This window comes from Bubalus bubalis, chromosome 13, assembly GCF_019923935.1.
Source record: "Bubalus bubalis isolate 160015118507 breed Murrah chromosome 13, NDDB_SH_1, whole genome shotgun sequence".
Classification (NCBI taxonomy): domain Eukaryota; kingdom Metazoa; phylum Chordata; class Mammalia; order Artiodactyla; family Bovidae; genus Bubalus; species Bubalus bubalis.
In genome coordinates this window covers 73,115,129-73,142,001 of record NC_059169.1, presented here as the reverse complement: position 1 = coordinate 73,142,001, position 26,873 = coordinate 73,115,129, and the positions used below count along the sequence as shown (strand labels likewise).

At 39.9% G+C, this 26,873-nt stretch overlaps 1 protein-coding gene and 1 long non-coding RNA gene across 2 annotated transcripts; both read left to right on the top strand.

Moving 5' to 3' along the window:
• Nucleotides 1-97: 97 nt before the first annotated feature.
• LOC102392280 lies at nucleotides 98-5,936 on the top strand. The gene is made up of 3 exons (XR_003102784.3): nucleotides 98-378; nucleotides 1,013-1,250; nucleotides 5,807-5,936. It is a non-coding gene; the product is annotated as an uncharacterized LOC102392280 (long non-coding RNA).
• Nucleotides 5,937-11,570: 5,634 nt separating this feature from the next.
• Nucleotides 11,571-26,462, top strand: LRRC63 (leucine rich repeat containing 63). The gene is made up of 5 exons (XM_025263004.3): nucleotides 11,571-13,351; nucleotides 14,286-14,354; nucleotides 18,179-18,339; nucleotides 23,406-23,504; nucleotides 25,986-26,462. The coding sequence occupies exons 1-5, from the start codon at nucleotides 12,844-12,846 to the stop codon at nucleotides 26,124-26,126; spliced, it is 978 nt and encodes a 325-aa protein (XP_025118789.3). The 5' UTR covers nucleotides 11,571-12,843; the 3' UTR covers nucleotides 26,127-26,462.
• Nucleotides 26,463-26,873: the final 411 nt, after the last annotated feature.

Below are 26,873 nucleotides of genomic sequence, written 5' to 3'. Positions count from 1 at the left end.
GGCTCCGCGGGCGGGTGCGCGCCCCGCCCGGCCCCGCCCTCCCCTCCTGCGCCTGCGCGCTCGGCAGAAGGGACGTGGGTATTGGCTTCTGGTTGCTAGGAGACTTGCCCGCTTGGCCCCACCTGGCCGGCGGGTGAAGGTGACCTGGGTGCTTTCTTTCGGGACAGCATCCCGCCGGAAGACCTGCGACCTCACTTCACCTTAATCTGCCTCGGTTCCCAGGAAGAGGAGATTAAAAAAGGAAAAGCTGATTGTTTTGAAAAGCATCTGATTGCCCTAAAGGATAGCATAGGGGTCCAACTTTTCCAGGCACCTCTTCCAAAAATAAGAACGGGAAATTACCAGCATCAAGTGGGACGTACTACCAGAAAACAGATCGTGAGTGCTTGCGTGCCAAGTCATCTTTGGAGGGGTATAAAGCAGGCCATTTGTGCTCCGGAGCGTACCCGTCTAGACTGTCAACGGAATAGCCGTGTACCAGGCTCTTTGATACGACGAAGCACACAATATTTGGTTCGATCTTCAGGCATCATTTCTAAACAGTACTAATCGGGACTGAGATTGTAGAAAATCTCATTATATTGAAGGCATTTTATTTGGGGGTTAAATAGTTACGGGCCAACTGTAGTGACTGAATTTAAAATAAGTCATTATTACAGAAAGAAAACAACTTTTTGGTGAAGAGTTAGATATTGTGGATTTTCAGAGGCCATGGAGGGACTTCCTCACCTTTTTTGACGAAAAACTCTTCCCAAATTTATAAATTGATAACATTTTGGAGGTAGGAGAGAAAATGAGTGTCATTTCTACCATTCTGGAAAAGCAGTATTTACTAGCTGAAATAACACTGCCAGATTGAATTTTTGGTTAACATTTGAAATTTTAAGATGGTCCTGATTGGTAATAGTCTATGTATTTTTAAATTTTGTGTTAATTATAAGCCAAAATTTTATCTAGATTCTTTCTAGAAGACTTAAGGAATTGTTTTTCTCACCCTCTTTTTCTTTTATAGAATTCTGCTTGGACTCAGTATAGTATTAGCACGGAATGATTTTCATTAGGATTTAATCTGGATTCGAATGAATTTTTCAGCAACAATTGAAACATATTCAAAAGCTTTTAAGTTCTTCACCCATAGCTGTGACAAATAGTGCTTATTATTAAAATGCAAAAACACCCACAACTTCTTCGAAGACCTTTACCTCCAAATCTCCCTAAGCTGTCTTTATGTCAGAAGAAAGTCCATGCAGGTATGTGTATTAATCAGATATGTTATTAGCTTTTTTCTTTTTCATAGAATTTTCTCAACCTGCACAGTTCAGCATCACAGTAAAGACACTCACTGGGGACTTCCCTGGTGGTCTAGTGGCTAAGACTCCAAGTTGATAATGCAGGGCCCCCAGGGTCTGATGCCTGGTCAGGGAACTAGATCTAGACCCCACATGTTGCAGCAGCCAAATAAATAAATATAAAGACACTCACTAATGACTACAACTTACAGATTTTTGTGTAATATGGTAACATCTAATTCAAATTACAAATACAGTTGATTCTCATTTTTTGTGGATTCTGTAGGAGTGAATTTACCTAACTGCTAGAATCCATTTGTAATCCCCAACCCAGAACATTGTACTATGTTTTGTCTTTTTAATTTCAAAATATACCATGAAGAACACTTTGGAGCAGTATATGGAGCTCTTTCTCTCTCCTTTTATAATAGTGAGACTGTGTGCAGCAAGAGGGCGTATATGGTAATTCTTGGATACAGCCAAGGCAGTGAAAGCATACATATTCCCAACAGTGGTGGGAAAAGGATACTGCTCTGCCTTCTTGTTTTAGCTCCCATAAACAACTGCCACCTTTCCGGTCTAAATAGTGCCATAATTTCTGAATTCTGTACTTTTGGTTGGTGATTTAATTGTCTAAAATAGCCCCCAAGTATAGTACAAGAAGGCTATGATGTGCCTTCCAGAGAGAACATATGCTTTAGATAATCTTCCTTCAAGCCTGAGTTACAGTGTTGTTGGCTGAGAGTTCAATGTTGATGAATCAACAATCTAAAGTGTCTTTAAATAGGAACATACATAAAACAAGGTTGTGTGTATTGATTGGTTGCTGATAATGTTGAGATCAGAGGCTTGCAAGAACCTGACCCTGTATTTCCCCAAGAAGTAATAGCTCAGTGTTGGATAATTCAGTGCTTACTGAGACTAGAGAACAGAACTGCCCTGAATCATGAGAATTGACTGTATTTATAAACACAGTGCTAAGAACTGGAGATATAATAGTGAGTAAAATAAACTCTGCCAATTCTCTTTATTAGTTACCCTTTGGTGAGATCCAACAATCATATAATTAAATGTAAAATTACCCTGTGATAAATGCTATGAAGTAAAGGAGAGCCACTTATGATTATAACTTTATATAATACACTCTTAATCCTCTATTTCTCTATATGGTATATATTGACTCCTTACTGATAAGCAATGATAAAATTAGCATACATCCTTTTCTTCCCCCTTTTCATTCTCTTCTATCACCTGATTTTAGTTGATTATATTAATTATTTTAGTGTCAACATTTATAAGCATATTAAAATATGCTTAGTCTATAACTTGATGTACAGTGCTAAATCCTGTTGATGCATGGCCATAAAAGATGTGTGAATCAATACACCTATGTTATATACAATTTTCTTTCCCACATTTCCCACCTACTTTTGTTATATCATTTCTATATATTTCTACAGTGTTTTATATTTCTGCATTTACAATCTGTTCTATAATAGTAATATCCACAGTTATATAGATATACTGCTCACTACCAGTTCTTTGGCTGTAGTTTTCCATTTGTTTTTCTGTTGAAGTTCATCATCTAGCACAGAGTTTCTCACTATTGCCATTTTGAGCTGGATAATTCTTTTTGTGGTGCGGACGGGGGTGGGTGGGGGGAGTGCAGGGATGGATCATCTTGCTTTGGCAACTCGGATAGTTAATGACCTTGACTATTATTAATCTTATGTCCCCAAAGGCTCTTGGCAGAGTACTTTGTATGTAATGGGTGTTCAAAATACTTGTTGAATGAATGAATAAATAAATACCTAAAATGTATGAAGTACGATTTATAAAAATGAGTAGTCAAGTATTGAAATAAAATTGAAATAAATATGTACAATTTGCATACAACACTAAATGCTGTAGAGAATTAATGACATGAATCTGGTCCCTGTCTTTTAGGACTTTTCAAGACCTTTAGTTAAACTCTATTGTATGTATTGATATGCATACAATGAGAACCTAAAATAACAATACAAAGCAGCATAGAATTTATGTCCAATTAATGGTACAGACAGCAGTAGCTCATAAATGTGAGAAACTCTGGGGCAGCAATGGGGCATGAGCTAAGGCTTGAGAAATTAGTAAAAGTGAAGTGAAATATGTTTACTTATGGAGGAGATCGGTATAGTTTTTGATGGCAGAAGAGTCTATTGGAAAAGTAGAATTTTAACATTCTAAGAGAAAAAAAAAATAGAAATCATGGGGAAATGTATCCAAAAATAGGGAAGTCTGAACTGAGAGGACAGATATCATCTTCATTGGGCAGATTTCCCTAAGCACCTCTTCTCTTTGCATCTAGTCAGAGTACTTTTCTTTATGGTCCAGAGTATCCCCGACCTACCCTCTGCTGACCTCTAATTCTCTAGTATAACTGTTTCTGCCTAGTAGTATCTGTTGCTCAGTTGTGTCCAACTCTTTGCAACCCCATGGACTGTAGCCCACCAGCCTCCTCTGTCCATGGGATTTCCCAGGCAAGAAGACTGGTTGTTTAGTCACTAAATTGTGTCCGACTATTATGGTGTCTGACTAAATAGTCAGAACCAACTATTTTCTGACCCCATGGACTGTATCCCTCCAGGCTCCTCTATCCATGGTATTTTCCAGTCAAGAATACTGGAGTGAGTTGCCATTTCCTTCTTCAGGGGATCTTCCTGACCCAGCGATCGAACCTGAGTCTACTGCATTGGCAGGCAGATTCTTTAGCACTGCACCACCTGGGAAGCCTATTTTCTATATTAAATTGCAAGACCTTTGATGGTAGTAAGATTTCTGCTGTGTAATTGTACTCTCAGCACTATGTGTACAGCTAGCACATGTAAAAAAGTGAAAAAGTGTTTGTCTCTCAGTTGTGTCCAACTCTTTGCAACCCGATGGACTATAGCCCACCAGGCTCCTCTGTCCATGGGATTCTCCAGGCAAGAATATTGGAGTGGGTAACCATTCCCTTTTCCAGGGTATTTTCCTAACCCAGGGATGGAACCCAGGTTTCCTGCATTGCAGGTGGATTCTTTACTGAGGAGCTGTTAAATGTTTGTTGAATTAATTAATGAGAACAATAAGTATGGGTTGTGTTAATCAAGAAAGGTGGATTGTATTGGCTTGGTAGTATCTTACAGAAAAACCCTGAATTTTAGCCATCCAATATAAGGTTTAAGGTACACTTTGAAAGAAGAAAATGATTTAAATTGGTTACTAAAAGAAGGTGTTACACACTGTTTGATCAAGACAAAAAACTCAGGTCTGCCTAAAAAAAGAACAGTGTCAGAAAAGGAAAAGTGATCTCAATCTAATAGGTAACTATTCTAAGCAATAATAATAACAATGTATTGGGTGAGTATAGTACAGGGATAAATGGAATGGATGACAGCAATTTTATATGGAAAGGAGGGAAGAATTGGGACTACACTGTTAAAAGATACTGACCATCGCCAATAAGCAGTGTAGTGTTTGTTGAAAGTAGACTTAGATTCATTGTAAATATCTATTGCAAACTCTAGGGCAAGCATTTAAAATAATTTTATAAGTGTAATTGATATGCTAACAGAGGAATGAAACCAAAGGATAGAAACTGACTCATAAATTCTCAACTAAAACCAGAAAAGACAGAAGAAGAACAGAAGATTTTTAAAGAGATGGCAAAGTAAAACAGCTGCAACAAATAGAAAACTTTACAGATGTGGCAGATGTTAGGTCAGCAATGTCAATCATTTGTTAAAATGTGAATGATCTAAGTATGCCAATTAAATGATAGAAACTGTCACAGTAGATAAGAGACAAGAGCTAATTACATATTGTCTGCAAGAAACTCCCTTTAAATATAAAAATGAGTCAGTCAGTTCAGTCGCTCAGTCATGTCCGACTCTTTGCGACCCCATGGACTGCAGCACGCCAGGCCTCCCTGTCCCTCACCAACTCCTGGAGTTTACTCAGACTCATGTCCATTAAGTCAGTGATGCCATTCAACCATCTCATCCTCTGTCGTCCCCTTCTCCTCCCACCTTCAATCTTTCCCAGCATCAGGATCTTTTCAAATGAGTCAGCTCTTCACATCAGGTGGCCAAAGTATTGGAGTTTCAGCTTCAACATCAGTCCTTCCAATGAATACTCAGGTCTGATTTCCTTCACGATGGACTGGTTGGATCTCCTTGCAGTCCAAGGGACTCTCAAGAGTCTTCTCCAACGCCACAATCCAAAAGCATCAATTATTCAGTGCTCAGCTTTCTTTATAGTCCAACTCTCACATCCATACATGACCACTGGAAAAACCATAGCCTTGACTAGATGGATCTTTGTTGGCAAAGTAATGTCTCTGCTTTTTAATATGCTGTCTATGTTGGTTATAACTTTTCTTCCAAGAAATAAGTGTCTTTTAATTTCATGGCTGCAGTCACCCTCTGCAGTGATTTTGGAGCCCCCCAAAATAAAGTCTGCCACTGTTTCCACTGTTTCCCCATCTATTTCCCATGAAGTGATAGAGCAGCGGATGCGTGGCACAGGAGTGGCCAAGAGGAGCTACCCCACATCCAAAATCAGGAGCAGCCAAGAGGAGCTACCCCATGTCCGAGGTCAGGAGCAGTGGCCAAGAGGAGTTACCCCACGTCCAAGGTCAGGAGTGGTGGCCGAGAGGAGATACCCCATGTCCAAGGTCAGGAGCGGCAGCCATGAGGAGATGCCCCACATCCAAGGTAAGGAGCAGCGGCTGTGCTTTGCTATAGCAGCTGTGAAGAGATACCCCACGTCCAAGGTAAGAGAAACCCAAGTAAGAGGGTAGGCACTGAGAGTGGGCATCAGAGGGCAGACAGACTGAAACCACAATCACAACCAACTAGCCAATCTGATCACACGGACCACAGCCTTGTCTAACTCAATGAAACTAAGCCATGCCATGTGGGGCCACCCAAGATGGGTGGGTCATGGTGGAGAGATCTGACAGAATGTGGTCCACTGGAGAAGGGAATGGCAAACCACTTCAGTATTCTTGCCTTGAGAACCCTGTGAACAATATGAAAAAGCAAAAAGATAGGACACTGAAAGAGGAACTCCCCAGGTTGGTAGGTGCTTAATATGCTACTGGAAATCAGTGGAGACATAACTCCAGAAAGAATGAAGGGATGGAGCCAAAGGAAAAACAATACCCAGTTGTGGATGTGACTGGTGATAGAAGCAAGGTCCGATGCTGTAAAAAGCAATATTGCATAGGAACCTGGAATATTAGGTCCATGAATCAAGGCAAATTGGAAATGGCCAACAGGAGATGGCAAGAGTGAATGTCGACCTTCTAGGAATCAGCGAACTAAGATGGACTGGAATGGGTGAATTTAACTCAGATGACCCTTATATCTACTACTCTGGGCAGGAATCCCTTAGAAGAAATGGAGTAGCCATCATGGTCAACAAAAGAGTCCAAAATGCAGTACTTGGATGCAATCTCAAAAACGACAGAATGATCTCTATTCATTTCCAAGGCAAACCATTCAATATCAAGATAATCCAAGTCTATGCCCCAAACAGTAACTCTGAAGAAGCTGAAATTGAACAATTATATGAAGACCAACAAGACCTTTTAGAACTAACACCCAAAAAAGAAGTCATTTTCACTATGGGGGACTGGAATGCAAAAATAGGTAGTCAAGAAACACCTGGAGTAACAGGCAAATTTGGCCTTGGAGTACAGAATGAAGCAGGGCAAAGGCTGATAGAGTTTTACCAAGAGAATGCACTGGTCATAGCAAACACCCCCTTCCAACAACACAAGAGAAGACTCTACACATGGACATCACCAGATGGCCAACACCGAAATCAGACTGATTATATTCTTTGCAGCCGAAGATGGAGAAGCTCTATACAGTCAGCAAAAACAAGATCAGGAGCTGACTTTGGCTCAGATCATGAACTCCTTATTGGCAAATTCAGACTTAAATTGAAGAAAGTGGGGAAAACCACTAGATCATTCAGGTATGACCTAAATCAAATTTCTTATGACTATACAGTGGAAGTGAGAAATAGATTTAAGGGACTAGATCTGATAGACAGAGTGCCTGATGAACTATGGAGGGAGGTTCCTGACATTGTATAGGAGACAGGGATAAAGACCATCCCCAAGAAAAAGAAATGCAAAAATGCAAAATGGCTGTCTAAGGAGGCCTTACAAATAGCTGTGAAAAGAAGAGAAGCCAAAAGCAAAGGAGAAAAGGAAAGGTATACCCATTTGAATGCAGAGTTACAAAGAATAGCAAGGAGAGATAAGAAAGCCTTCCTCAGTGATCAGTGCAAAGAAATAGAGGAAAACAATAGAATGGGCAAGACTAGAGATCTCTTCAAGAAAATTCGAGATACCAAGGGAACATTTCATGCAAAGGTGGGCTCAATAAAGGACAGAAATGGTACAGACCTAACAGAAGCAGAAGATATTAAGAAGAGGTGGTGAGAATACACAGAAGAACTGTACAAAAAAGATCTTCACAACCCAGATAATCATGATGATGTGATCACTCACCTAGAGCCAGACATCTGGAATGTGAAGTCAAGTGAGCCTCAGGAAGCATCACTATGAACAAAGCTAGTGGAGGTGATGGAATTCCAGTTGACCTATTTCAAATCCTAAAAGATGATGCTGTGAAAGTGCTGCACTCAATATGTCAGCAAATTTGGAAAACTCAGCAGTGGCCACAAGACTGGAAAAGGTCAGTTTTCATTCCAATCCCAAACAAAGGCAATGCCAAAGAATGCTCAAACTACCACATAATTGCACTCATCTCACACTCTAGAAAAGTAATGCTCAAAATTCTCCAAGCCAGGCTTCAGCAATATGTGAACCATGAACTTCCAGATATTCAAGCTGGTTTTAGAAAAGGCAGAGGAACCAGAGATCAAATTGCCAACATCCGCTGGATCATGGAAAAAGCAAGAGAGTTCCAGAAAAACATCTATTTCTGCTTTATTGACCATGCCAAAGCCTTTGACTGTGTGGATCACAATAAACTGCGGAAAATTCTGAAAGAGATGAGAATCCCAGACCACCTGACGTGCCTCTTGAGAAATCTGTATGCAGGTCAAGAAGCAACAGTTAGAACTGGACATGGAACAACAGACTGGTTCCAAATAGGAAACGGAGTATGTCAAGGCTGTTTGTTGTCACCATGCTTATTTAACTTCTATGCAGAGTACATCATGAGAAACGCTGGGCTGGATAAGCACAAGCTGGGATCAAGATTGCTGGCAGAAATATCAGTAACCTCAGTAATGCAGAATAAACCACCCTTATGGCATAAAATGAAAAAGAACTAAAGAGCCTCTTGATGAAAGTGAAAGAGGAGAGTGAAAAAGTTGGCTTAAAGCTCAACATTCAGAAAATGAAGATCATGGCATCTGGTGCCATCACTTCATGGGAAATAGATGGGGAAACAGTGGAAACAGTGGCAGACTTTATTTTGGGGGGGCTGAAAAATCACTGCAGATGATAATTGCAGCCATGAAATTAAAAGATGCTTACTCCTTGGAAGGAAAGTTATGACCAACCTAGACAGCATATTAAAAAGCAGACACATAACTTTGTCAACAAAGGTCCATCTAGTCAAGGCTATGGTTTTTCCTGTGGTCATGTATGGATGTGAGAGTTGGACTATAAAGAAAGGTGAGCATCAAAGAATTGATGCTTTTGAATTGTGGTGTTGGAGAAGACTCTTGAGAGTCCCTTGGACTGCAAGGAGATCCAACCAGTCCATCCTAAAGGAGATCAATCCTGGGTGTTCATTGGAAGGACTGATGTTGAAGCTGAAACTCCAATACTTTGGCCACCTGATGCGAAGAGCTGACTCATTTGAAAAGACTCTGATGCTGGGAAACATTGAGGGTGGGAGGAGAAGGGGACAACAGAGGATGAGATGGTTGGATGTCATCACCAACTCAATGGACATGAGTTTGGGTGAACCCCAGGAGTTGGTGATGGACAGGGAGGCCTGCCGTGCTGCAGTTCATGGGGTCGCAAAAAGTCAGACACAACTGAGCAAGTGAACGGAATTGATGGGACCTGATGCCATGATCTTCATTTTCTGAATGTTGAGCTTTAAGCCAACTTTTTCACTCTTCTCTTTCACTTTCATCAAGAGGCTCTTTAGTTCTCCTTCACTTTCTGCCATAAGGGTGGTTTATTCTACATATCTGAGGTTACTGATATTTCTCCCGGCAATCTTGATCCCAGCTTGTGCTTATCCAGCCCAGCATTTCTCATGATGTACTCTGAATATAAGTTAAATAAGCAGGGTGACAATATACAGCCTTGATGTACTCCTTTTCCTATTTGGAACCAGTCTGTTGTTCCATGTCCAGTTCTAACTGTTGCTTCCTGACCTGCATACAGATTTCTCAAGAGGCAGGTCAGGTGGTCTGGGATTCTCATCTCTTTCAGAATTTTCCGCAGTTTATTGTGATCCACACAGTCCAAGGCTTTGGCATGGTCAATAAAGCAGAAATAGATGTTTTTCTCTTGTTTTTTCCATGATCCAGCAGATGTTGGCAATTTGATCTCTGGTTCCTCTGCCTTTTCTAAAACCAGCTTGAATATCTGGAAGTTCATGGTTCAAGTACTGTTGAAGTCTGGCTTGGAGAATTTTGAGTATTACTAGCGTGTGAGATGAGTGCAATTGTGCGGTAGTTTGAGCATTCTTTGGCATTGCCTTTGTTTGGGATTGGAATGAAAACTGACCTTTTCCAGTCTTGTGGCCACTGCTGAGTTTTCCAAATTTGCTGACATATTGAGTGCAGCACTTTCACAGCATCATCTTTTAGGATTTGAAATAGGTCAACTGGAATTCCATCACCTCCACTAGCTTTGTTCGTAGTGATTCTTCCTAAGGCCCACTTGACTTCACATTCTAGGATGTCTCGCTCTAGGTGATTGATCACACCATTGTGATTATCTGGGTTGTGAAGATCTTTTTTGTACAGTTCTTCTGTGTATTCTCACCACCTCTTCTTAATATCTTCTGCTTCTGTTAGGTCCATACCATTTCTGTCCTTTATTGAGCCCACCTTTGCATGAAATGTTCCCTTGGTATCTCGAATTTTCTTGAAGAGATCTCTAGTCTTGCCCATTCTATTGTTTTCCTCTATTTCTTTGCACTGATCACTGAGGAAGGCTTTCTTATCTCTCCTTGCTATTCTTTGGAACTCTGCATTAAAATGGGTATATCTTAAGGACAGAGAAAGATACTCATACTAACACTAATCAAAATAAGGCTGGAGTATCTATGTTCATTGGCTTTAAAAAAAAATATTTATTCATTTGTCTGCAAGTTGCAGAGTGCAGGATGTAGCTCCCCGACCACTGATCAGACCTGGTCCCCCTACCTTGAGAACCCAGTGTCCTAGCCACTGGACCACTAGCGAAGTCCTAGTGTGTTTTCTTATTTGTTGAATTTAAGAGCTCTTTATTTGGATGCAAGCCCTTTATCAGATGTGACATCTCTCTCCCAAGGCTTTTCTAGTCTCTTTCATCTTTTAGCCTTGTCTCATTTTTAGGTATTAAACCACAGTGAAGTGAAGTCACTCAGTCGTGTCCGACTCTTTACGACCCCATGGACTGTAGTCTACCAGGCTCCTCTGTCCATGGGATTTTCCAGGCAATAGTACTGGAGTGGATTGCCATTTCCTTCAGGGGATCTTCCTGATCCAGGGATCGAACATGGGTCTCCCGCATTCTAGACAGATGCTTTACCATCTGAGCCACCAGGGAAGTCCTATTAAACCACAAGTCCAATCTAAATCGATACTTTCATCTAGCATGCAGTTAAACCTTGCCCTTTCACCCAACTCAGACTAGGTCTGCTAATTTTTAGACAAGCCCAGAGAAATACCTTGTTCTTTTGCTTCTCTTGCCTCACTCATAATTTCTGGTATTTTCATAGGTGGGGGCTATGGGGGAGGAAGAGTTAAGGAGCTAAGAGTGAAGGTGACCATCAGTCCTGAGTCTCTGCACTGCTCCCCCTCCCCACCACCAAATGCCAGGAGGTAGATGCTAAGTCATTTCAGTCATGTCTGACTCTGTGTGACCCCATAGACGGCAGCCCACCAGGCTCCCCCGTCCCTGGGATTCTCCAGGCAAGAACACTGGAGTGGGTTGCCATCTCCTTCTCCAATGCATGAAAGTGAAAAGTGAAAGTGAAGTCGCTCAGTCGTGTCCGACCCTCAGCGACCCCATGGACTGCAGCCTTCCAGGCTCCTCTGTCCATGGGATTTTCCAGGCAAGAGTACTGGAGTGGGGTGCCATTGCCAGGAGGTAGAGATCAAGTAGATTTAAGGATTCTCTTGTCTTCCTGCAGTTGAGACATAGCACTGGAAGGGCTGAATCATTTTTGTTACTCTGTAGGTTTATAAGGGTGGGGAAACCTTGGCAGGGAGTGATGAGATATTATTTTCTCCTTGTGGCATACACTCCTGTTCTCTATAGATGATTTAGACCCTAACTTGGTTAGAAGTGGGGATAAATCCTTCTTTCACCCACCATAAGGAGAGGAAGATCAGGGAAACACAAAACACTCCAAGAGCTCTATTCAGAGAAAATTCTCTCTACAAATACAGATCACGCTCTTGCCATCTCTAATGTATGAACAACAGGTGAGAGCTGGACTTGCTTTGGCCAAATCTTGCCTTAACGAATCTACTATCTCCTCATTAAAATACTGAAGTGCTCATCACTTATTGTGCTCAACTGAGACAATAGACAAAAATGTCATTTAACATTCCATCACATCAGAAAGAGAAAGGATATAGTGAAGTCCCTAAGAATGCAGGCACATTGCATTTTCTGGACCTAAGAGAGAAAAGAATACTTCTGGTTGTAACCCGGATGAACTTGTGGTACCTTTAGCCAGCATCAGAATGCTATCATGCTCAAAAGACACCTTGGTCTGACATCTGGCTTTGAAAAGAAATGTAAATCCTTCCTCAAAGAAGTTTCAGATGAGGAAGAGATAATGATAAATAATAAACAACCCAACTTCTAGCCATTTTAACCTTCTATATTGCCAGATTTTAGTGGCAACTGTTCAAAAATCTCCCTTTATGTCATGCTCTTCTCCATCCATTCTATTCTTCCAAGAATAGCTCCATACTCTAACACAGTTTAGCCTTTTTAGTTCTCCAGTTACTCACTCAAACTTTATCCCTGTTAGCTAAACAAAAGTCCTGATAATTGAGTGAGTATATACAGAAACATTTTAAGAAGGTGAGGGAGGGTGAGTGGATTAAAAAAGCTATGAATGCTAATACATTAATAGTTTTGCTCCTGACACCTTGATAAACATAATCTAATTCTGCTTTCTTTTTTCTTTTTTCTGGTTTAGTCGGGACTGGTGAAACTAGCCTACCACACGTACACTTCATTCAAGAAAAAACCACTTCATTTGAAAGAGATAAAACTAGTTTTCCTGTGGTTCCAAGGGATCGAGCACAAACCCCTGTCAGTATTCAAAACCTCTTCCTTGATCATCATGTACAACGAAGAGTGATGACTATTTCAACAAATAGAAAATCTTCTAAGCAAGTCTATTGGCACATTCCAGAGACTGCTACTGGTTCCATATTTTTCCCCAGGTGTCGTTCAGCTTCAGCTCGGGTTTTTGGGAAAGAAATAAGCAAAATGGAAGGTCCAGAGAAATCAGAAGGGCCATTAAAAATACAAAACATTTACGCCAGCATTTTAAAAGACATTCTGATTCTCTCTTCCGAGTTCTCCAGAGTTCCAAGTGCCACTCCTTCAGTGCCTAGTCCCAAGCTCAAGGAGGTTCACTCTGACCACTTTTTACAAGAGAGCAACATCTATACTTTTAAGCAGCCCCTGTTTCGTTTAAGCGCAACAGTGCCGATCCCTATACCGAGGGCGCCTGTGAAAGCCCGTCAGTGGTCTGACCGTGTACGCAGCCGAACGGTGACACTCAATATTACTGATTTCCCAGGTCCCATGCTCCTACCGTCACCAGTTTTACCGAGGAAACCTCTAAGACAGTCTGTGATAGGTAAATCCAGTCTGGAGATGGTCTGTAATAATGGGGTCAAGTAGAGCAAAGGCAGAGGTGCATCCCAGCACATGGTGGTTCCCGCTTGGGTTTGCAGGATAGAATGATGGGATTCCTTTTCGCCTGTACATTTAATAGATGGGGCAGAATGCAGTGACAGAAATCCTGACCTTGCCAGTCTGGCAAGGACAGACTGGAAACTCGACCCCCGACGGTGGTGATGGAAACCAGATAAAGCCTTTCAAAGGATCAATTCAGTTCAGTCACTCAGTCATGTCTAACTCTTTGCAACCCCATGAGTCGCAGCACACCAGGCCTCCCTGTCCCTCACCAACTCCCGGAGTTCATTCAGACTCACGTCCATCGAGTCAGTGATGCCATCCAGCCATCCCATCCTCTGTCGTCCCCTTCTCCTCCTGCCCCCAATCCCTCCCAGCATCAGAGTCTTTTCCAATGAGTCAACTCTTCGCATGAGGTAGCCAAAGTACTGGAGTTTCAGCTTTAGCATCATTCCCTCCAAAGAAATCCCAGGGCTGATCTCCTTCAGAATGGACTGGTTGGATCTCCTTGCAGTCCAAGGGACTCTCAAGAGTCTTCTCCAACACCACAGTTCAAAAGCATCAATTCTTCGGTGCTCAGCCTTCTTCACAGTCCAACTCTCACATCCATACATGACCACTGGAAAAACCATAGTCTTGACTAGACGGACAGAAGCTCATAAAAAGGAGCGGTAGGAATGAATGGGCCTCCATAAGGTGGTTTTGATGAACTCTAGAAGCAGAATGCCAGTGCAGATGGATGCCTTCCTGGGTGCATTTTTTCCATGGGTAACCTCAATGCATTAAAAGATGAACAATTATAATAATGTCCTAACATCCTCAACATGAAATTTCATGCACATCTAACCATGGTCCTATTTTAATTTTTTTTCTAGAAAGCCGTGTAACAGAACATGAACATACAGAAACTGTCCCAAAGCAAAGCATGCTGAGCCTACCTGAAGGTAAATAGAAGGTTTATATTGTTCTTTAAAAAATTATATGTATGATTCTCTCGCCATGGAAGTATTTGTGATTTTGTGCATTTGTGTATATGTGTGTGATTCACATATATGTCACACCTCATTATCAGTTCCTTAAACTATTTACTTAGCAACTTTTTTTTTTTTTTTTTGGCTGTGCTGGGTCTTGGGGGCCGCATGCAGGATCTTCAGTTACAGCATGCAGAATCTAGTCCCCTGACCAGGGATCGAATCCGGGCCCTCTGTATTTGGAACACAGTCTTTACCACTGGACCGCTACAGAAGTCCCCAGCTACTGTTTTTAAAGTGCTGACTATAAACCCAACTTTGTACTGATGTTGGGATCATAAAAGCTAGAGTATTCTTAATCTGAGTGGGGAAGGCTGATATGGCATCATGACAGCTCCTTGCCATGTGCCAGCACTGTTTTAAGTGCTTTGACCTTAGTTACTGAGCAGAAACAAATGAAAAATCATGTTTAAAGAAAGATTACTTCATCCTACACCTCACATTATTTCTATAAGCAATTTCACAAATAGTGTGTAGTTAACAGTTCCCAGTTTTCAGGTACACAAAGAAAGACAAAATGAATGGGAACTGGCAGAAAGAGTAAGCAGTAGAAACGGACCCACAGGTGTTAAGGGTGTTGGGTGTCTCTAAACTGGGCGTGCGCTGGACAGTGCACTAAGGAACACAGCAGGAAACATTGGCTGAGACGCTAAGTGAGCATGAATTTTACCAGTTGCACAGGAGACAATCCTTAAAGTTTTCAAGCTCTGTTGAAGTGCAAGGGCTTTGGTAAGCTTTCAGCTGAAGACCCAGAGGACCCATGCCTTGGGAATAAAAATGGTGTTTGAGGAGAAAGGACAAAACTAAAATAGGTTATCCCCTACAAAACTCAAAACCAATCCTTGATAAATCACAGTGATCCTTCCTGTCCAGTCAAAGAAAACCTAGAGACAGATGATATTATCCAGACCCTTTAAAGTTGTTATCCAGAATGTCCAGCTTTAAATTGTAAAATCACAATTTTTTTCAACATTCTAGAAACAGGATAAAATGTCTGAAAACTAGTAGAAAGAAATAGGTAATAGGATGAGAATCGCATGTTCAGATACTAGAATTTTTAAATGAGGATTTTAAAATAATTGTGATTACTATGTTGAAAAAAAATAGTTGGAGAATTTTATCAGAGAACTAAAATTTTTGTTTTTAAAAATAATCACATAAAATTTTAGAACAGGAAGCATAATATAACAAATGAGTGATTCAATGGATGTGTTTAGTAGGAGATGGTGGCTCAGATAGTAGAGAATCTGTAATGCAGGAGACCCAGGTTCGATCCCTGGGTTGGGAAGATCCCCTGGAGCAGGGAATGGCTCCCCAGTCCAGTATTCTTGCCTGGGAAATCCTATGGACAGTGGAGCCTGGCGGGCTGTAGTCCTTGAGATCTCAGAGAGTCGGACACGACTGAGTGGCTAACACTTTTCAATCTCACACTTTACACAGAAGAACACTCCAACCATAAAACTTTCTTTTCTCCTCAGTTGTATTGAGATATAATTCACATGTAACTCTGTATACATTTAAAGGGTTTGATACATCAATATATGGTAAAATGATTACCACAATAAATTTAGTTAATACCCATCACTTCACAATTTTTTCTTGTGATGAAAATTTTAAACTTTACTCTCTCAGCAACATTCAGATATAGTTTCAAATATGTGTAATATCATTAACTGTAGCAACCACAGGGCTGTCTGCGCACACTAGCCTTCTAGCCACTCCTGTCCCTGTCTGTGACATAAATTACCTTCTGGGTGTCCTCCATGTCACGTGCGTGTGTGTGCTTAGTCGCTAAGCCGTGTCCGACTCTTTGCAACCTCATGGACTGTAGCCCACCAGGCTCCTGACTATGGGATTCTGCAGGCAAGAATACTGGAGCGGGTTGCTATTCCCTTCTCCAGGGGTTCTTTCTGACCCAGGAATTGAACCTTCATCTCCTGCATCTCCTGCACTGCAGGCAAATTCTTTACCACTGAACCACTGAGAAGCCCCTGCATGTCATAGGCTTGAACAAATCAGGTTAGCGTCTCTAACTTACAGAGTTTATTCCTCTCTGATGTTTCCCTCTTTGAAAGTTCCAGGTGAGTTTTAGCATCCTCAGATCCTTCAGAGATCTGTCAGGGAATTTCTAACCACCTCTGCCGCCTCCATCTCCCTACCTTTCAATCAAAAACCAACTGTGTGAGCTTAGCCATGAGTGTGGGTGGACAGAAAGCAGGCCGCAGACTTACGTCTTCACTCATTCTCCATTCCTGTTGCTCTAGTCCCTCCCACAAGACAAGGAATCTCTGTATCACGTCATACGTCTTCATTCTGTGGCTAACTTTCACATCTGTTGATCTGAAGTGGGTCTATTTTAGAAATTAACAACTGAACATTGTTGTCTCTGGTCTAGCATGCCCCATTTCTTTTCACTGAAGCATAATATAAGACCTGCTGAGATGGTAACATTTGTTGGCACAAGTAATACAGCAAGAATGGCTGGGAATGTAAAATATATTTCAAAATATCTTCCTGCCACTCCTGGCTGTCTGCTTAAATAGGACTTAAAAAAAAAAAAAGATAGTTCTATTTATTTATTTTTGGCCAAGCTGCATGTGGGATCTTAGTTTTCCAGCCGGGGACTGAACCAGCACTCCCTCACCCCCTGAATTTGAAGTTCAGAGTCTTAAACACTGGACCGCCAGGGAAATCCCTTGAGTAGACCATTCTTGAGGAAAGGTGAAACCCACAAGGATCATGATAAAGTAAATGCAGGTGGTTGCTGTGTGGCTACTCCTGAGTTGTTTAGGTTTTCACTTTCCTTTCCTTGTGTGAGGTCTTCAAACCGAGTTACATAGGGTATTGGAATCATGTGTCAAGGTGATATTAAGGAAAAAAGCAAGGTTGCTCCTTGGGATGTGATCTTTATCTGAGATATGTTTATATGGTACCCTTTCTTCATTTTGTGGAGCAAGAAGTTGTTTCTGTAATTCATTGTAAAATCATATATTTTTATATATAGTACAAAAGTCTGATGGAATCTAAATTATTGAGGTAGAAATCTATTAGCTTATGGTTTTCTTTTTGAAAGACAACTGTGCTATCTAATATTTAAAAGTTTGGCCAGTAGAACCAACTGAGGTTGGGTGGATGAAGGTTGTAGGGAATCTCCAACATGAGGTTTGAAGATTAAAAGGAATCTCTTCCAAAGGATGTATCTAGGTAACCTACTTCTGTTGACTTACCAGGCTTTTCTGGTGGCTCAGATGGTAAAGAGTCTACCTGCAATGCAGGAGACTCAGGTTTGATCCCTGGGTCAAGAAGATCCCCTGGAAAAGGGAATGGCTACTTGTTCCATATGCTTGCCTGGAGAACTCCATGGACTGAGGGACTTGCAGGCTATAGTCCATGGGGTTCCTAAGAGTCAGACACAACTGAGTGACTAACACTTTCACTTTTCACTGCTTCCCTGGTGGCTCAGTGTTAAAGAATCTACGTGTAATGCAAGAGACACAGGAGATCCCTGCAATCCCTGGGTTGGGAAGATCCTCTGGAGAAGGAAATGGCAACCCATTCCAGTATTTTTGCCTGGGAAATCCCATGGACAGAGGAGCCTGGAGATCACAAACAAGTCTGACATGATTTAGTGACTAAACAACAACAGCAACAATTGTTACAATACAAATACCTTTTAAGTTTCACTCTAAGTGATGACACATTAATGTTTCACGTTTTGTTTTGTTTTGTTTATTTAGGTAGCATTAAATCTAAAAAAATAGAACCTACAGTGGCACCTGTCATACAAGGTGAAGGTTTCAAGACTGTTGTGGCAACATGCTATGAAACAATAGTAGCCATGACCAACCTGGCCATACTAAACTGTCAAATCCATGGAAGAAATGCACTTAATCTTAAGGTATGCTGGATACTTTTAATGGCAATTTCCTGTTGTATTGTCAGGCATTTTTTCTTTAGGTTTCCTAACTTAGGTTACTCTCCATGGTATTGAAAGAACATGAAGTGGCTGGGGCAACGGAGTTGTATAGTAAGAACAGTTTTGTGTTCTCTGGAAGTTAACTTGGTATCAATCCAAACTAGATGATTTAAACTTAGGATGCCAATTTAATTTTTATGGTAACCATTCCTAAGAAGCTGTCTATAAAATATACACAAAAGAGCATGAGAAAGGAATCAACATGACAGATTACAAAAAATTAATTGAATGCCAAGGAGGCAGTGATGGAGCGAACGAGGAATAGCAACAACAACAAAATTCTAGAAAGGCGAAACCACGGTGACAGTGACGCTGTCAGTGCGGGTGCTGGTTGTGGGGGAGGGAGGGAAGCATACAGCAGGAGCAAAGGCGTTTTCTAGGGAAGTGAAATTATCCTGTATGATTTAATATTATCATAATGGACACATTTCATTATACACCTGTCAAGACCCATAGAATCTATGACACAAAGTTTGAACTCTGACATAAATTTTGGATTTAGGTTGATCAGATTAGGTCAAATCAGATCAGTCACTCAGTCGTGTCCGACTCTTTGCGACCCCATGAATCGCAGCACGCCAGGCCTTCCTGTCCATCACCAACTCACGTCCATCGAGTCAGCGATGCCATCCAGCCATCTCATCCTCTGTCATCCCCTTCTCCTCCTGCCCCCAATCCCTCCCAGCATCAGAGTCTTTTCCAAGGAGTCAACTCTTCGCATGAGGTGGCCAAAGTACTGGAGTTTCAGCTTTAGCATCATTCCTTCCAAAGAAATCCCAGGGCTGATCTCCTTCAGAATGGACTGGTTGGATCTCCTTGCAGTCCAAGGGACTCTCAAGAGTCTACTCCAACACCACAGTTCAAAAGCATCAATTCTTCGGCGCTCAGCCTTCTTCACAGTCCAACTCTCACATCCACACATGACCACAGGAAAAACCATAGCCTTGACTAGACGGACCTTTGTTGGCAAAGTAATGTCTCTGCTTTTGAATATTCTATCTAGGTTGGTCATAACTTTCCTTCCAAGGAGTAAGTGTCTTTTAATTTCAGTTGATAATGATGTGCTAATGTTAGTAATGCTCAAAATTCTTCAAGCTAGGCTTCAACAGTACGTAAACCGAGAACTTCCAGATGAACAAGCTGGATTTAGAAAAAGTTGAGGAACCAGAGATCAAACTGTTGGATCATAGAAAAAGCAAGGGAATTCCAAGAAAAAACTTCTGCTTCATTGACTACATTAAAGCCTTTGACTGTGTGGATCACAACAAACTGTGGAAAATCCTTCAAGAGATGGGAATACCAGACCACCTAACCTGCTTCCTGAGAAACCTGTACGCAGCACAAGAAGCAACAGTTAGTTAGAACCAGACATGGAACAAGGGACTAGTTCAAAATTGGGAAAGGAGTACGTCAAGGCTCCTTGTATATCATTACCTTGCTTATTTAACTTCTATGCAGAGTACATCACGCACATTGCTGGACTGGATGAATCACAAGCTGGAATCAAGATTGCCAAGAGAAATATCAACAATCTGCAAATGATAGCACCCTAATAGCAGAGGGTGAAGAGGAAATAAACAGCCTCTTGATGAGGGTGAAAAAGGAGAGTGAAAAAACTGGCTTGAAACTTAACATTCAAAAAACAAAGATCATGGCATCTGGTCCCATTACTTCATGGCAAATAGAAGGGGAAGAAGTGGAAACAGTGACAGATTTCATTTTCTTGATTTCTCCAAAATCACTGTAGACTGTGACTGCAGCCACAAAATTAAAAGATGCTTGCCCTTGAAAAATAAGCTGTGACTAGCCCATATAGTGTATTAAAAGAAGAGACATCACTTTACTGCCAAAGATTTGTATATTCAAAGCTATGATTTTTCCAGTAGTCATATATGGATTTGAAAGGTGGACCATAAAGAAAGCTGAGAGCTGAAGAATGGATGCTTTCAAACTGTGATGCTGGAGAAGACTCTTGAAAGTCCCTTGGACTACAAAGAGATCAAACCAGTCAGCCCTAAAAGAAATCAACCCTGAATATTCACTAGAAGGACTGATGCTGAAGCTCTAATACTTTGGCCACCTGACGCAAAGAGCTGACTCATTGGAAAAGACCCTGATGCTGGGAAAGATTGAGGACAGGAGGAGAAGGGGACGACAGAGGATGAGATGGTTGGATGGCATCACTGACTCAATGGACATGAGTTTGAGCAAAATTCTGGAGATAGTGAAGGAAAGGGAAGCCTGGCATGCCGCAGTCCATAGGGTTACAAAGAGTTGGACATGACTTAGCTACTGAGTGATAGCAACATTAGTCCATTGATTATAACAAAACATACTGGTATGTGAGATACTGATGTTGGGAGATACACTGGTTTGTGTGGGGAATAGATATGTGGAAAAGAAAGATCTCAAATCAATAACCTAACTTTGTACTTTAAGGAACTTGAATAAAAGAGTAAACTAAACCCAAAATTAGCAGAAGGGAATAACAAAGATTAGAATGGAGATAAATGAAATAGGAAAGGAAAGCAAGAGAATCAAAGAAACCAAAAGTTAGTTCTTTGAAAAGATCAACAAAGTTGACCTTTAGCTAGACTTAAAAAGAAAGACAGAAGGGACAAATAAATAAAATCAGGAATGCAAATGGAAAGTTACTATTGGCTTCAGTAAATGGGATTATAAGTAAACACAGAAGTAAATGGGATTATAAGAGAACAGTAGGAACAGTTATATGCCTGCAAATTAAATATCCTGGATGAAATGAAACATTTTCTAGAAAATCACAAATTAACAAAACTGACTCAACAACAACTAGAAATTTGACCAGACCCCTAAAAAGTAAATAGATTTAATAAATAATCAAAACTTCCATACAAAGAAGAATGCAGGACTGAATGGCTTCATGGGTGGATTTTGCTAATTGTTTAAAGGAAAATGAACATCTATACTTCCCTAAAACTTCCAGAAAATAAAAGAGATAGGGACACAACCCAATTCCACTGCTGAATAGGGGAATTCCACGCCACAAAACAATTCTTGAACACCAGCTGGGTGTTCTACAATTCAACTCAATTCTGACAGTATCTATCCAGAGATAACATTGGGTTCCACAGGGAAAGTGCTCAGTCCCACAAGACCGCCCTCCACTTCGGACACCAATCACAAGCCCAGGATGTTGACCTGCGATTCTGACCAACCATCTACAGATTGGAGGTTCCAAGGACCCCCTCCAACTCAGGATGCCAATCATAAGGTGTTACCTATACTTCTGACCATGTCCATGCTAAATCGCTTCAGTCATGTTGGACTTTATGCGACCCCATGAACTGTAACCTACCAGACTCCCCTGTCCATGGGATTTTCCAGGCAATAATACCAGAGTGATTTGCCATTTCCTCCTCAAGGGGATCTTCCCAACCCAGGGACTGAGCCCACGGCTCTTATGTCTCCTGCACTGGCAGGCAGATTCTTTACCACTGGTGCCACTGGGAAGCCCATACTTCTGACTGACAGGCCATAAACCAGAAATTCTCACAGCCCGGTTCTTGGCTTCCATTAATTTCCTAGAGTGGCTCACAGAACTCAGAAAAGCGATTTACTTTCTTGATTACTGGTTTATTACAAAGGATATTAAAGGATATGAATCAACAGCCAGATGAAGAGATACATTGGGGAAGATATGAAGAAAGGGTTCAGGGGTTCCACACTCTCTTCAGGTGCTGCTCTTCCCAGGTCTCCTTGTATTCACCAGCCTGGAACGTTCCACACCCTGTTCTTCTGGTTTTACGGAGGCTTCATTAATGGGTATAATTGATTAAATTTTTGACCATTGGTGATTGAGCTTAGTCTTTAATCGTCCCCCTCTTCAGAGGTGAGGGGATTGAAAGTTCTAACCTTCTAATCACATGGTGGGTTCCTCTGATAACCAGTCTCCATCCTTAGGAGCTTTTCAAAAGTTACTGCATTTACGTAAGGACAGTTGTGCAATAAAGGGGTTTGTTATGAATAACAAGACACCCATTTTGCCTTTATGGCTCTGAAGCAACTTCAGGAACTGAAGATAAGGAAATAACTATTACAGCAAAAAATGCTCCCATTGCTCTTATTATCTAGGAAATTCCAAGGGTTCTGGGAGCTGGTAGCCAGGAACCATGGACGAAGTCCAACTATATATAAGAAATATATTTTGGTCTTTCAGATGACCAAATGTATTTTTTACTAAGTAAAAATATCACAATCCAGAACACATTTTATGCTATCAGTATAACCCAGATATCATAGGAAGATGAAGACACCACAAGAAAACTATGGATCAATACCCTTTGTTAATTAATTAATAAAATTGCTAAATCCATGATATGATTAAGAAAAAAAGAAACTCTGAACACCAAATTCAACACTTAAAAAGGAGAAATCACCACATTTTCTCAGACATTAAAACAGAAAATAATGAAATAATAAGAACAGTATTTTCCCAATAAATACAACAACTGTGATAAAATGGAAAAATTTTAGTCCAAATTAAGGGATACATCTTCCTAAGTCAGAAACTAGCATATTTAGGCAGTTAAAAATCTTAGATAGATGTTAGATTAATAAAAAGATAACAGAGAAATAGAAGTAGAGACATGAAAAATAGGGGGTAAAGAGAATTAAATATAAAATATATTTATTTATTTCAGCATGTAGTGGACAGTCAATAAGAGTTTGCTTGTTATCAGTTGAAATAATGCCTGTCACACATATAACACTGTATTTATTACATGCATAAATACTTTGTAGTTTTTCTATTTTGTTTATTCACATATTTAAGAAATTATTATCATGAAAGGCTAAAGTAAATGAATGGAAGATTATTCTAGGCTTGCTATTATATCAAACATTGTCATTTAGATTATGTGCTCATCTTTTTAAACTCTTTTTTTTTTTGTATAAAATATTTTGTGCATGGTAAATAATTAACTTTTTCTCTTGTCACTTTCTTCTAGGGCTTTTTTCTCCTAAATTGTCCAGATCTAACACCTTTGGCTTTCCAATTGATATATCTTAATTTATCATATAATAATATCTGTTACTTCCCCACAGAAGTAAGTCCATTTATTATTGTATAGATTGTCATGATTTCTTACTATTTATAATAATCATTAGTTTAAAATAGACAGTTATGGTACGTGGAGTTACTGTAAAGTAAATGTATTTTGGATTGCATCCCAAAAGGCTTACTTTCAAAAGTACCGAAAGTATAGTACATTTTTCTTAGGATGTCCGAATGACACAATGCTCAAAGACTGTGTTATAGTCTGGTTCTCAAATATGTTCTCATAATTAAACAATGCATGTAAAATTATTTTTTTCCTGATTCTGAATAAAATCTAAGATATACCTTATCTATGTTAATTGGAAGTTTTAAAGACAATCTTTAGTGACCAGGTAATAGGATGTTGTAACAAGTATTAATTATGGTAGGCTGAAATAGGATATTCTGCTCAGTAAAACATATCAAGGATAATCAGATATGGGAAGAGGTAATTCAGTGTCATTTTATGTAAATAAGTCATTATGACTAATGAGGACAATTATAGCCATTCATTTCTCCAGGGGGTCTTCCCGATCCAGGGATCAAATTCAGGTCTCCTGCATTGCAGGCAGATTCTTCACCATCTGAGCCACCAGGGAAGCTCAGGACAGATTATGTTTTCTGTGTCTTTAGTCATTGTTTAATTGGTCATGGGGTGTTTTGTTGTTTTGTGAATTGATATCCAGAATATTGACTTTTAAAACAAACTGATTTCCAGCAAACTGACTTGCTTTCTGTTTCAAATATGCAGTATTGAAAACATACATTTTCATTAATTTCTCTGTAATATTGTGTTTTGCCTTTTCGTCCTGTTCATGGGGTTCTCATGGCAAGAATACTGGAGTGGTCTGCCATTCCCTCCTCCAGGAGACCACATTTTGTCAGAACTCTTCACTATGTCCCATGGATGAGATGGTTAGGTAGCATCACCGACTCCATGGACATGAGTGTGAGCAAACTCCAGGAGGCGGTGAAGGACAGGGAGACCTGGCTTGCTGTAGTCCATGGGGTCGCAAAGAGTTGGCCAGGACTTAGCGACTCAACAACAACTGTGTTTTTATTTTTACTAGAAGAGTTACTTTTTCTTTTTGAGTATGTCACACTAGTTTGCTTAATTTGACTGAGACAAATTGACAAGAATTCCTGAGGAGTGTAGGGATCTTAGTTCTTCATTGTTAATTTTAACCTTTCTTCTAAACAGTTATATGTGAGACATATGGATCTGTCAAAGACTACTTTAACCACTAAAACGTATAACTGTATGGGAGATTTTCTGTTGTAAAATATAAAGTGCTCCTTTTTAAAGTGATAGAAATAAGTGGAACTTGCCATTAAAAGGCAAATCCATGCTGTATAGCTATAGATAAAATATTCCAATGAAAATGGCAATGTCCAGACTTGGAAGTGCTTTACTAGGGGCAGGCAAATGATGCCAAGTTATTATCTTAGTGTAAAAGAAATGAATAGAAGACCAGAGGCTGGCATAAATGTGGTGACTGGATTTATTACAAGTTTCATGGAAAATTCAAGGTGGTAGATGCTGGCAGAGGACAGAGCCTACTGAAATAGTTTAGGATAGAAAAAAGTAAAAGCAAAAATGGTAAATGTAACAAACCACATAAATATTTACTTGGTCTCCTTTCTTCTCTTAGCCACAAAATCACATACAGTGGTAATTAAATAATGCAGGTCTGTAACATATACGAATGTAGTATGTATAACAATTATAGTACAAAAAAGGAAGAGGGAATAGAGCTAGTTAGTAACATTTCCATATCTCACTGGAATTAAGTTAGTGTAAATCTGAAGTAGATTCTGATAAGTCAAGGTGGATATTACAAGCCTTAGAGTAATCACTAGTAACTGGGGAGAGTATAGTGGGGAAAAAATCATTACAGTAATTAAAATGCTATACTATAAAATATTCAGTTGATGCAGACAAAGACAGCAGAGGAGGAACAAAAATGACAAGACATATAGAACACTGAAAGTTAAACTGTGATATAAACCCAACCATGTCAATAGTAACATTAAATGTGAATACATTCAAACACCCCAGTCAAAAACTACAGTGTGTTAGACTGGATTTAAAAAAACAAGCCCCTGTGATATTCTGTCTAAAGGAGATAGAGTGAAAGAGACAAAGAGGTTAAAAATAAAAGTATAGGAGAAGATATATCACACAGGTATCTCTTACATTCCTCATTCTTTGCATAGTTGCTTCTTACAAAACCACGAGATTGATTAAACAGGATGATTTCCCCACTTAGAAAAGGAACATCCTTGAGTCAAGGATATATAAGTATAGTAGCTACACTATCTTACCAGATCATAGATATGAATGAGGGTTAGCTATTTTGAAGACTTAGCAAAGGTACCTATTGAGATATGTGATATATTGAGAAAAATGAGTGTAACCTACTGATTTTTCTGCTTTAGTTCAAAGGGTTTATTGTCCTACTCATGTTTATTTCTCTTTTCTATTCCTTAGATATATTGTCTTAAACATTTACAAATACTGAATCTGAGAAATAATCCTATCAAAGAAATCCCGTCTACAATTCAACAACTTAAACTCCTTAAATCTTTGAATGTTGCTTTTAATTTGATTACCACTCTTCCACCCGGGTAAGGTTGATAGTCTGAGATTATAAACAGAGAAAATAAAGAATTTATAATTTAGAAAAGGATCAATCTCCCTTTTGAAAGCAGCTAGCTACTTTTGAGCCATTTGATAATTCTTCTTCTGCTCCCATTAGCTGACTTGATTCTTTTTATCTTGTTAAAAAAAAAAACAAAAACCTATAAGCTACATTGATGGCAATTAATGTGGGGGTGGTAAATGCACATCTAGACATGCATTGTCTGAGTATGGATGAAGTTATTTAAAGAAGCTCAGGTGAGAACTTTATACCTATCCCTGGAGAGCCTCTTTGGATATGGAAAGAACTCTGAACTTGGAATTAAGAATTCTAGCCTTTTTTTTTTTTTTTTTTTAATTTATTTTATTTTATTTTATTTTATTTATTTTTTTTTAATTTTTATTTTATTTTTAAACTTTACATAACTGTATTAGTTTTGCCAAATATCAAAATGAATCCGCCACAGGTATACATGTGTTCCCCATCCTGAACCCTCCTCCCTCCTCCCTCCCCATTCCATCCCTCTGGGTCGAGAATTTTCTATTTGATCTGGAGAAAGTCACTTAACCATTCTAGACCTCAATTTTCTAATCTATAAACTAAGAATCTACCTGTATGATATCTCAGATCCTTTAAACTCCAATAAGAATGTTGACATATGGATATAAAAGAGATGGATTTTTTTTTTCCACATATGGACTGGTAACTGTTTAACTCCTAACGAAAGTTTTGAACCA